Source organism: Mus caroli, chromosome 19, assembly GCF_900094665.2.
Source record: "Mus caroli chromosome 19, CAROLI_EIJ_v1.1, whole genome shotgun sequence".
Taxonomy (NCBI): Eukaryota; Metazoa; Chordata; class Mammalia; order Rodentia; family Muridae; genus Mus; species Mus caroli.
Window position 1 is genome coordinate 14,922,627 of NC_034588.1, and position 12,699 is coordinate 14,935,325.

At 41.5% G+C, this 12,699-nt stretch overlaps 1 protein-coding gene across 4 annotated transcripts in view; it reads right to left on the reverse strand.

The window, feature by feature from the left end:
- The window catches only part of Pcsk5 (proprotein convertase subtilisin/kexin type 5), a 412,773-nt gene that overhangs the window by 126,224 nt on the left and 273,850 nt on the right, over positions 1-12,699 (reverse strand). For 3 of the 4 annotated variants that reach the window (XM_021151578.2, XM_021151579.2, XM_029472674.1), the window contains exons 18-20: positions 11,576-11,673; positions 11,031-11,160; positions 10,218-10,333 (exon numbers count right to left, since the gene is read on the reverse strand). In XM_021151578.2, the coding sequence (XP_021007237.1) occupies positions 10,218-10,333; positions 11,031-11,160; positions 11,576-11,673 (344 nt within the window). Of the gene's footprint in view, positions 1-7,057; positions 7,248-10,217; positions 10,334-11,030; positions 11,161-11,575; positions 11,674-12,699 lie in introns of those variants that run through there. The other variant, XM_021151580.2, reaches the window with a different exon arrangement.

The window sequence follows — 12,699 nt, forward strand, 5'->3', positions numbered from 1 at the left end:
GGAAAGTATCCTTCTTGGCTTTCACCCCAGTGTCCTCACTGAAACATGGCCTTTGGAGTGAATGATGAATTTCACTCTCTCTTTCAAGGCAATATTAATATCCCCATGGAAACTACCTGCTTTAACTTCCGGAGGGTTTTTTTTTTTCATTGTATGACTCATTAAAATTCACCTTCATCCTACATTAAATTTAATTATACACAATTCCTTAAGAGTGGAGTTACAATTGACTAGTTTGACATGTTGCAATTTACAGATATTTAATTAAGATACCATTTGATTTTGACCTTTGCAGCTTTATTTGTGCACAGTAGAGCCAACTCTATTTGTAACATTTCACACTATTTTGGGATGCCTTTGGCAGCTTTGTACAAGGACAAGGGACATCAATACTTCTTTGGCAAAGTGAGCTTGTTTCTCTGAACTCTCAACATGTTTTATGCCCCTTTAAATACTGTCACATTATAGCTAAGTCTTTTGTATGTATTACCCCATTAGAAGGTCAGTCTGGAGAAGGTAGGAACCCCAGAGGCTGGTGTATGGCAAAGCAAGTTTGTATTTATTTGGGTTTATAAGTAAAAAACAAAAACCAAAAACCAAAAAGGCAAGTTCAAAGGGTCAGTGCACTTTGTATCCTTTTTTTGGGAAAGGATTTCTGCTCACATTACAATGTGTGTCGTTTGAAGTTAATGTGCTCTGGCACTCTTAAAAAAGAAAGCAGTATGAGGGACAAGTATGAAGTGGTGGCTTGAGTCCTGGCCACACCTTCTACTAGCAGTAATTCTTGTGTCAGAAATTTCATGTCTGTGCCCAATTAAAGCAAACCATGTTAATCTAAATCATTACATACTTAAAGTATGTAGGGGGTGGGTCCGATGCTAAGGTTCTGTTCCCCAATTGGTTCTTGGTCTATCCCTAGAGATGCCAGGGGCCAATTGTGAGGTGGAAGGAAAGAGACAGGACTTCAGGGTCCCTGGAGAGGAGGGGAGGAGATGAAGAGGAGGAAGGAAAAATTTCACCATGCTTTAGAGGGACAAAAGGTGACCAGCCATGTAAGATCTTGGGTGAGTGGCCATAGGCCACTTTTCCAGGTGGGAGGTTAGGGTGTTGAACTCGGACTAGAGGTAACTGAGTAATGAAAGTTGAGGGTTTATTTAGAGTGCTGAGCTAAGGTATTAGGAAGGGTACATTAGCTGCGGAAAATTAGTAGTGCCCAGCAATTGAGCCAAGAATGTAGGTTGGAATTGAGCAATGTATGTGTCTGTGTTTTTCATCCACAGATCTGAGGGGGGCTGGTAGCACAGCCTGTTCCTGGAGCTTAAAGTGGGATAGCAAAAGCTATACACTGCAAAGGTATATAAAAATATTGACAAAAGTTCAAGGATCTTACAATATGGACCTCAGAAAGTATGTCTAGAATTTTCTAGAAATAACCTTTGTTTCTCAGAAAACAAAACAATAGCTATATCCAAACAATGGCCACCTGGAAGAGAGCCTGTTAAGCAAATCCCTCAATAATAGCCTAACTAAGGCCAGGCATGGGGTTCATGCCTACTAACCCAGCACATGGGAAGCAATGGCTGGAAGCATGCTGAGTTTAAGGCCAGTTTAAACTATAGTGTGAAAGTCTGTCTCAGAAATGAAACCAACCGACCCAAGGGAAACCCAGCCAAATCATCTTCTGAAGAGTTTCCTGGCGGTAGAGGACAGGATCTTGTGCCACCACTCACGCTCTGGCCTGCTACGTAACTGCCTCTTTGCTGCCAAAGAACTGAATCTGGCTGGATCATCACCTCTAGTGATGACGAGAAGACACAGTTATGTGGATTAGAGTCTGCTGCTTGGTGCCAAGGAGCTCCAATAAGCCACAGTGAAATTCAGTTCATCTTGGCTGTGCCCAGCTGAATATGTCAAAGGCTCTAAAGTGCTCTGTGGAGAACTTTGGATTTTACGGTCTGGCAACAAGAGCATCTGGAAATGGATGTTAACCAGAGAAGAGAAGCAGGGTTATACTTTCTGTGTCTTGTACATATGCTGAGTTTAGGGCTGAGAGCCCAGTTTAGGGTAGGCAAGGTCAAGCTGCAGCTGGCCTTGGTTTCCCCCTGCCATTTTGTATTAGAGAATGGAAGGAGATAGGATCCAACTTGCCAGGACAGTTTAAGATTGCCTCGTGTGGTGGACTGAATGTGCTTGGCCCAGCGTGTGGCCTTGTTAGAATAGGTGAGACCTTGTTGGACGAAGGACATCATTGTCTGTTTGTAGGGGGGCTTTAAGACCCTCCTTCTAGCTGCTTGGAAGCAGTCTTCTTCCAGCTGCCTTCAGATGAAGACTTAGAACTCTCAGCTTCTCCTGAACCATGCCTGCCTGGATGCTGCCATGCTCCTGCCTTGATGATAATGGACCGAGTCTCTGAACCCGTAAGTCAGCTCCAATTAAATGTTGTCCAAGAGTTGCCTTGGTCATGGTGTCTGTTCACAGCAGTAAAATTCTAACTAAGACACCTTTTGGCTAGCACAGTGCTTTCTGCTGGAATTCTGTGTGAGGCTGGATGATGATGCAAACACAGTGAAAAACATATCTTTCCATGTCAGCATCTCAGGAGTCATTCTACTAGGGTATATGGGTGGGAAGGGTGCGCAGGGGTTGTGTATTTCCATACTCAAGTATGCTGACAGCGTTGATCACCCAATAAAGAAATTTCAATATAGTAGTCACAGAGCCAATCAGCTCCCTTCATTACCAAGTTCATGGCTTGCAACTTCTTGATAAGCCTGAGAAGGCCACTGCTGAGCAAGGGCTTCTCCTGGGGTGCAACTTGAGAACTTTGAAATTTTGGTTAGGGTGGGACTAGGCAGAGATGAAGGCCTAGCACCAAATGCAAAGGTGTAGTCATTTCTTGACTACGCCATTGTAAGTTGAACTACTGCCCTTTGTAGCAATGAACTAATTAGATTAAAACCATGAAAGTACCTTCCTGACCTGAACCTCGAATGCATGGCAAACTTACATGGGAAGAGGGTCTAGGACTTAGACAGACTCCTTGATAGGCAAACAGATAGGGAGAGGGACCATGATAGGTAGCACAGATAGTTAACTTCCACAATGACTGGCTTCTTCACCATCCTCTGAACCTGAAACAAGAGTCTTGCAGCTAAAACAAAGGTCTTATGGGCTTTTCCTTTTTTTTTTTTTTTTTTTTTTTTTTTTTTTTTTTAGGTAGTTGATGAACTGGCTCAACAAGTTCAAGGTTGGATGAAAACAAGTTGGTCAGTTGGCCATCTTGCCTTTCCTCAAATTGATCAGCCCTAAATTAGAGAAGACCCGCCAAGGACTGTAACAGTTCCAGTCCCGAGGGCAAAGCTGATGGTCTTTGGCTTCTCACATCTGCTCTCTGCTTTGCAAGTGGTCCTTTTTCTCTGTGCTTGCTATATGCGTGTTTCCTCACCCTCAATAAAAGCCACTCCTAAATTACTGATTCTATATCCTCCTGTTTGCTGTGTTTGAAATTTATCAAGCTGTTACCTATCCTGCTCAACACTTTCCCTGCCTTTTGATTCTTTAACTGGCAGAGGAGACAGATCCTATCAGGATCCCTGAACCTGACCAAGACTCCTAGATAGTCATAGACAAATTGTACTTCTATCTGCTCCAGGAACTCACCCCTGACCAGTTCAGCCTAAACTTAACTAAGTGACCACCTACAAGACTTGTAACTCACGGCCCTCTGTCAGTTTCTGAACCTCATTATTGTGATTATCAGTTTGCTGCCTCAGTTGGTTTGGAGTTAGATGCTCCAGCTTCCTGATGGGTAAACAGGATAACACATATATCCTTGCTCTGGAGTCCTTCTTAGACTCAGTAGAGGTTATACGTACATTAGGATATATGTGTTACATTCTTATGGTGTGTGCTGCACTCTGGTCACTAAAATTAATTCCCTTTGTTTTTATATCAGTACTGTATGATAGCAGAAGTTTTCTCTTAAATCTTCTATATTCTCTGATGGTTTAATCCGGCTGGAACTCACCTGGCTGCGTTTGGCTGATTTCTCTCTCATTTCTCTGCCTAGTAGCAAGTAATGAAAGCAGGGACCACGAGAATACATACCCATTGCTCAGTTTAGCTCATTTCCGATTTAGTGCTATGTCTCAGAGATTTCTGTTGGACAAACTCATCCTTTAGGTGTTCATTGTTAGACATTGGCAAATTTATACAATATGTCAACAGACTGAGCCTCCTTTCTTTTCAGTTTTTACATTCACTGCCTGCTTGCCCACCCCATACACAGACATTCTCTTCCCCTCCTCTCATTCTTTTTCTGCAGAAATGACTCAGCTACCTGCCACACCAGCAACCAGGTAGCTACAGCTGGACCAAAACTATGCCAAGTTTTAATAGGTATTTTTGTTACACTATTCCTAGAAATGATATTTAACATACATGGCTGTCCAAATGTCACCTGTTCTGTGTGTCGTTTCCTCCTCCCTGTTTCTACCCATCTTTCCATTTTTCCTATCCACACTTAGATGTTTTACTCACATCCACTACTCCTTCACGTTCTGCTTCTATAGGGAAGCAGAGAAGTTTCTCATCCACTAAGCCTTTCAGAGGGGTTTACACATACATGGGTATGAAGAGATCAAATAAACAGGAACTTAGGTTAATTTAATAGAAAAAATAAAATATGGAATAACATTGATTTTGGCCAGTATCAATTACAACTGTTCTATATTTTACAAAAAAACAACTGAACATTTTACACATGTACAGTATTTTTCAGCAAAGTGGATTTGGATTTAACAACAGGTCACTATTAATTAGTGAATTAAAGATCAAAAGACAAAAGAAAACAGAAAATAGGACTTTTGTCTCCAAAGGGTAAGAGCATTTGTCACGTCTCCAAACTTTGTGCTATCCATTACATATACTCATTATGAATATATATATTTATACATAATATATAACATTAACGTAAACTTTGTAAGCATTCTGTTCTAGTTAATGTAGATAAATGAGGCAGTAACACACTAGTAGTTAAACCGGTATTTCCGTGATGTGCACCTGCATGGTCAGTGGGAAATGAACTGCATGGCAATGAACCCCAGGGAATTTGGTGGTTAATTGTCTAAGGATAAGGACATCAGTTTTATCTTTTGCATCACTGTGACCTTTGCCTCTAATTGTTTATACTTGCCTAATCAACTCAATTTCTTTGCGGGCAAGTCTAGTCTTTGCCATCTGTCTGGCTTGTGTTTTACATCTGTTCATTTAAACATAAGTCTGTGCATTTAATCTTAAGAAGAATACACTATGGCCAGGTTTCCCTCTGCTCTTCGAGTGAGAAGAGCCTACAGTGTTCTAAAGAACACTGTTGCCTAGTATGACCTGCCAGTTTCTTAGTTACTTATGAATCTCCTGACTCAGTAACATTAAAATGCTATTAAAGGGTTCAATAGACCAATTACTCATTATCTACCTGCAGCTAGAAGTGAACTTTGTAGACTAGGGATATTTTCAGGGTAGGCTGTTTACTGCTTGTTTGCATGAAAGAGGACTTTAGCATCCACACCCCAACTCCTTTCCAAGATCACCACTCTCTTCTCAGCAGTGAAGCCACAGCAACTTGGAAGTGTAGCTTTCTAAAGCTTAGAACCTGGAGATGCCTGGCCATGCTCCAAGTCAATGAGGTCACCAAGGAGATTTGAAAGGAAAAAATGAAGGAGTGGGATATCAGCTATCCTCCAAGGAACTACAAAAAGATTTATCACATTTCATCATTTTCAACCACAGATTCAAAGTAGTTTCTCTATAGTCCAGTATTCTAGACTCTACGAAGTGTGAACACATTTTGAATCAGACAGACAAAGCAACCCCAGCTCAGTGACATTCAGTGGACAGGTGTGTAAGAACATGAACCTAGTTATAGAAGGACAGAGGAGTGAGAAAATACAGAACCAGGAGGGTACAATCATGCCACCCACATTCAATTTCCAGTTTTATTTTCTAAAAATGACAGGAGGAGACAAGTCGATTGATCAGCACCATTGAAAAACGCTGTTCCACTAGTGTCAAGCATGAGCTTAAATAGTATTTAAATAAATTCCATTTCTTAAAAAATACAGGACTTCTTAGAAACTTTTGACCCCAGGAAGAAATTTCCTGCATCATAATCTAAATTCTTCCCACATGACAAATGTAATTTCTGATGACAGTTTAAAAAAAAAAAGAAAAAAGGTAGGGGGGCAATGGCTAGATAGCACCGAGAGGTTGTGCAGAGCCTATCCCTCTCTCTCTGGGTTTTGGGCGACCCAGATCAGCCTCAACCCTTCTGGCTATCATATGCTTCTACTGTCATTTGACTCTTCAGAATAATCCATTTTACCAGCTGTGTAAAAAATAACCCAATTGACAGTGTTTGAAAAGCCAGTGGCAGAAAGTCTGCCCGATGAAGCCAGTGGAGGAGACTTATCAGGCAAGAAAAGTGCAAAAAAAAAAAGAAAAGCAATGTACAAAGGAAATCATGTGTAGGAAGGTATCACCATGGAACCGTGAAACACCAAGACGAGACACTGAACACACTGTGCAGGGTGTCCCTAAGGTCCAGTTTCCTGTCCTTTTCCCTGGCTGCAGAGGAAAGCCAGAAAAATGACTGAAGCAAAGCTCTCTGTTCATTCCGATCTATGTGTGCTCTTATGATGGTTTTTGTTTTTGTTTTTGCAGGGGTGGTGGTGGTGGAAATATTTTCAGGGATTTTTAAAGGAGAAACAGTGAATAACTGCAAAGGAATAAAATGGACTTTCAAACCAGGGCAGGAAATCAAATCATTATTTTAACGTCAAATTTTGGCATCAAATACTTTGGTTATACAATACTGTCTCTGTGATTCTGGCTGTTTAACACTAAACATCCAGTTATAAAAGGTAGGCTTGTTGTAGGTTTTTGTTTTTTTTTCTTCTATTTAAGTTCTGACAAAACAGTTCACCATCTCCCTGCACAAACTTGAGATAGAGAGAGAGAGAAAAAAAAAGATAGCAAGAAAGAGAGAGGTGGCTTGCAGTTTTTGGCTTTTTTTTTCTTTAATAATATGGAATAATCTATACGTCTACAGGAACAGGGATGTGAGGCAGCTGCTCAGCCTTGGAATGTACATGTTTTGCAGCACAGCTGTTGTAGAACTTTTCGCTGACAGAGATTGTTCTTTTTCACAAGCATACAGAAGCCTCCTTCTGCCCAGGACTCTTCCGTAGCTTTTCCGGAAGTCAGCAAGACAGAGGGGGAGCGGAGTGAAGAACAGTGTGACACACCGAGGTAAGTTTTGATTGGCCAAAGAGGTAGATTTGGGGGATTGGAAGAGGTCATTCAGGAGCAGGCACAGGAGGGAATTTGGTCCACCCAAAGTGATTTCAGTCAGCAGCAGTGTTTTCAGGGAAAAATATTGCAGTCCAGTAGTAAATGTGATTGGTATCCATTTGGGAAAGGAAAAAGAGAGTGGGGAAAAAAAAGAATAAATTAGAGATCAATAATATCACAAGCAAGGAACTGTTTGTTCTTCTCAGAATTATTGAGAGCAGAAAATATTCAGTCGTTTGTACCATATTTCATAGAATCCAAGATACAATGAATCCAAGACAGTTTAAGATTGACTGTTTTTTTTTTTTTCAGTATCACAAGGTAATAATGTTTGCACTATGATACTATATTTTGTTAGCAATTGATATTTTAATTTTATTCTTATCAACAGTATGTGATAGGATGCTCCATGTGCAGTTCTTCCATGTTCATGTGAACTGTTGTTAAATGAGACAGAAGAACCAGGAGTCACAGGTTTCATTCAATTCTATGTACATTTCTTTGGCTAAGTCTAAGATCCAGGCCTGGCAGTTGCATATTATCAACTGGATGGTTTAAAACAATAGTGAGTTGTCATGAATTAATAGATATATATGAATGATTCCAGAGATGTTAAACTGTCAAACAATTGTCTTAGAATCATGGAAATATGGAATTGAAAAGGAGCAACCTATAGTCAGTTAGAGCACTGGCCATGTGACCAAAGGCTCAAAGGACCTTATTCTTCACAGGCCTGAGAGTGCAAACAACAGCTCTTCATTTTCCACTCAAGCCCACAATCCTGAACCTTCCCTTTGACCATGTTGCCATTTGGTACAAATCAACCCATGGTCAGCAACACTTAGCAAGGTGGTTTAGGGCTTCATTAATCTTAGGTGCTTAATACCAAATGCTAGAGGTGAAAACTTCAAGGGAGATGTCCTGGTAACTGACAGCTGATAATTAAATGGCCCTGTGCCTCCACTTCAGGCTTCTCCGCTCAGAGTGGTGCACTAAGAACTAGCCCTGGCTGGCTCTAAAAGCACAGAGTAGGGAGGCTCAGCCTACTCTGCTACACTACCTGTTCTGAAACACGATGAAGATGAAACCACCCAGATGCTTCAGGGAAAAATGACTGCAAATGAGCATGTATCAATGTTCTCATTGGCTCCCTTCCTGCTATGTATGCCCTTTTGAGGTTCCTAATAGTGAGCTGTAGAATAACCACACAGCATCAGTAGCATCTTCTTCAGTTTGTGTGGAGTGAAGATCTGAATACAGCATACAGACTCCTAAGGTCATGTTCTGCCTTTCCCTAGGGCTATAGCCTTGTGACCAAGGCTGTTCCAAATGCAGTCTCCAAAGACATGTTGAACATGCAGGTGTTCAAATACAATTGATTTCTCTGTTGAGATATGCTTTGTGTGTAAAGCTTAGGTACAAAGTTAGGGTCTCCTGAGTATGGATTATGGTGAAAATAAAAAAAAAAAAACTAATGTTGGCATTTTAATAACTGAAACGTGCTGAATTTACGGGTGACAGCAGTGACTTTGAAGAGGTGAGGGAACCTGGCATTTGCCTAGCTGGTAGAGGAAGTTCCCTAACCTGCATTGCAAACTAGGGACACTTAAAAGTTCCTAAAAGTATCTGTGTTATACTATACGCTGCATAATTCAGTCAGAATCTTTGGGGATGGTGTAGGTCCTAGAATTTGAATAGAAACCATTAATGGCAAGAAAAGCAGACTGGTCCAACACTGGAAAGTCCTATGTTCTGGGTTTGATCTGTCATTTTTCTTTTTATCATCACATTTTGTTTTTGTTTTCTTCCTGCTGGAATATTGGAAAATTATTTCCTAGACTTATATGCTCCAGGAAATACTCTGACACTATTGGATTAGGATTCAACTATTGAAATGATTAAAAATCCAAATAACCAGAAAATGGCAAGTACTAGGGAATATCTACATGATTAAATCCTATGCTCTCATTAAAAGGAAGCGGCCCAAGAATGTTTAAAACATAGGACTTCGGAAGATATTTATGCAAAATGCTCAGTGTTCATGGGAGGGTATAAGGTTCTATTATGAGACATCAAAAAATCTGGACAGTCTGTCTACAAAAAAAAAAAAATTGGAAGGAAACAATTAAAACACCAACCAACCAGGAAAGGCTACATACTATATGATTGTAAATATTAGATGTTTTGCAAAGAAAGACTCTATGGAGACAGGGGAAAAAAAAAGAAATTCAGAGAGTCTAGGAACTGGGAGGCAGGATGATGAAAGGGGGAACCCAGGGGACTTTTAGGGCACCGAAACCATCTCATGTGATGAGATAATTGTACACACATGTCATGTACAATTAATCAAACACAATAAATTTATAGTGCCAAAACATGTGCTAGGGGGAGCTATGGGGGTTGTTGATGGTGTGTCTTTGTGGGTTCGTGAGTATGGCAGATATAATACTGTCCTGCGGGTTGTTGATAGAGGCAAAGGCTATGCACGCGTGTGCTCTTGGAGTATATGCTCGGTTTTTTCTACGAAGGGATAGCTGTTCTGATTAGTAAAGGTTATTCATTAAAACAACTAACTGGAACTGTCTTGGGATTGCAGGTGATTTGGTGATACCCAGGTACCTGAAGTAAGAGGACCATGATTTAGAGTCCAGCCTAAGCTACACAGTAAGAGTCAGTCATTATAAAATGATAACAAAATAATACAAAGCAACATGACTCATTAAAGATGTAAATCAAGGCCAGCAAATGTCCACAAGATGCTGAGTATATCCTGTTAAATACATGCTTGTTAGTCTCTTTATTAAAATGGAAATATGTTAGTCCGTAAAGTGCAAAGCTCACAGAGCAGACTACGTAGCTGTACTCACCATCCTTGCAGATGGCTCCCATCTGACACGTTCCCAAGTCTAAAAGATATCCACTGGGGCAGCTGGAACAGTTCTTGAATCCTGGCCCATTGCATGTCAAACAGCTGTTATCACATCTATAGGCAAAACACATAACTATTGAATCTCTTATCCATTGCATGGGGGATATTTACTATCAACCTCTTAATATCTTCAAATTAGTTTTTTCTTTGAAGATGACCAAGCTATTTTCTTATAATAGCTGTTAGATTTGTGAATATTAGGGGAAAACATGGCAGGTAGATACTGAGTCCAACTGGGACAAAGTGTGTCCTGGATAGAGAAATACTATTTTAAGAACTCTAAGGTATTTGTGAAGGGGAACTGGGGAGATGGCTTATTTGGTAAGGTTCAGATTCCCAGCACCAATGGCAAAAGGCAGGTGTGGTATTATGTCTCTATATTCGCAGCACCGGAAGGAAGAGAGATCGAGGGAGCTTGAGCTTGACTGTGTAACCAAACTGGTGACTGCTCTTGACTCAAAAAATTTAAAAGAACAATTGAAGAAGACACTCGATGTTGACCTCTGGTCCCAGGAACCTCCTACACATACACACACACACACACACACACACACACACACACAACTTTAAGGTGATCTTGAGGCATTAAAAATACCAGCCAACATGAACAAATTCTGCAGGTCAGTGTCCAAAGACACAGAGACCGAACTGTCCTTTATCATTAAAAATCATCAGTTTTCTCTTTATTTAGGAAGACAGTCCTACAAGGAGCTCAGATATCAAGTGCTAGGGTCAGAGTAGATGAACTTACCTCTTGCAGGATTTGTAGCCGCCCTCTGAAGAGTGGTCCAAGTAGTAGCTCGCACTACAACTCTGCACACACCTTCCCTCTTCCATGACATACCCCTCGGTGCAGTTAATACATCCATCTGCTCCGGCCCCTTTGGTGCAAAGCACATGCAAGAAACAGGAAAGAAGAGAAGCCTCAGGACAGGCAGAATCGTGGGATTCTGTAGCAGTCTGCGAAAGCCACACCCATCTGCCACCAACTTAAGTCATACCTTTGTCCTCTCTCTTACTTTCCCTCAGTGGGGCTGGGGGCAGGGGGAACTGCTGTGTTTTTAACTGAATCTATTCGCCAAGAATGCCTGTCCTTCTGGGAAGAGATGCTTACTGGGACATTTAAGTTGTTGATGATTACTGGCTTTCTGTGAGACTTGATGTACCATTATCAGGTGAAATGTGGCCCTACACACTTCCTTGAAACATACTGAGAGCTGCGTGAAACATGGCTACAGCCAAATCAAAGGAAAACCACAATCGGGAATGTAAGGGGGAAGGGTGGGAGAAGGGTACCAGAGCAGGTAGCACAGAAGCGGTGGCAGGGCTGGCAGTCGTGACCATTGAAGAACTGTCCATCCTCGCAGGTGACCGAACAGCGGGATCCCTGAAGACTGGGAGAAACATGGACAAGCTATAAGCAGACTGTTGTCCCCATGGCAAAGTGGTAAGAATGAATGGACTTCATATGTAACAAATATGGTCCCCCCCAGACATCAGAGATTGTTAAAGCTGCAAGAAAGGAAAGTGGCCCCAGACCACTCTTGGTACTTGTAATAACATCTGCAGCATTCCCCCTTTCTCTTGAATGTGTCAAACCATGTGGCATTTCTTCAACCTTACTTTACATCTAACAGCGCTTTAAACATTTTTGGCAAGAGGCTAGGAAGGTGTGGCTCCGTCCGTCATTAAGAGCACTCACTACTCCTGCAGAGGACCTGTTTTGGGTTCCCAGCACCCACAAGAATCCTCCCAATGTTCTGTTACTCCAGTTCCTGAGGCTGCCCTTTCCTAGCCTGTGTGGGAATTACCAGCATGTGGTACATAGATGTTCATTCAAGACACTCGGAAAGTACAAAAATAAAGGAGCTGAAGAAAAGAATCATAAATCCTCTTGTTAGCATTTTAAATCATTTCCATTCAGGTATTTAGGCAAGGGTATGCTCTTAGCCTCTATTTTACAATTTGCAGGTCTTCTGAAGTCAAATGGTCAGAAGCACCTACGAAGGAGCCTTGATGTGACAAAGGACAGCTTCCCCCAAAGTACATGTCATTCTCAGAGCTTGCTGACCTGCTGCCAACAAAGAGCGTCCCTTTCTCCAGCCCTAGAGAAAAGTGTAGTGCATCAAATTAATCCTTTTGTGGGATCAAATAAGAACCACTTAAAAAATGTACCACAGTTTTAGAAAAGATGCCTTGGCTCTCCAAGAAAGGACAGGCATTCTGAGGTTGGCTTCCATTCAGCAGGAGACAGAGGCTGCACTGTGTGGGAAGTGATGGAGCGAGGGGTGGGTATAGAGCACAGTTACTGAACTCTGAAGCTGTCAGCTGCTTCCACAGCATAGGCATCCTGAGGCCCAACAGTCCTTCTCAGAACAGCCTGCATCCCTTCCTGTATAAACCATCTAAGTCAGGGCCTG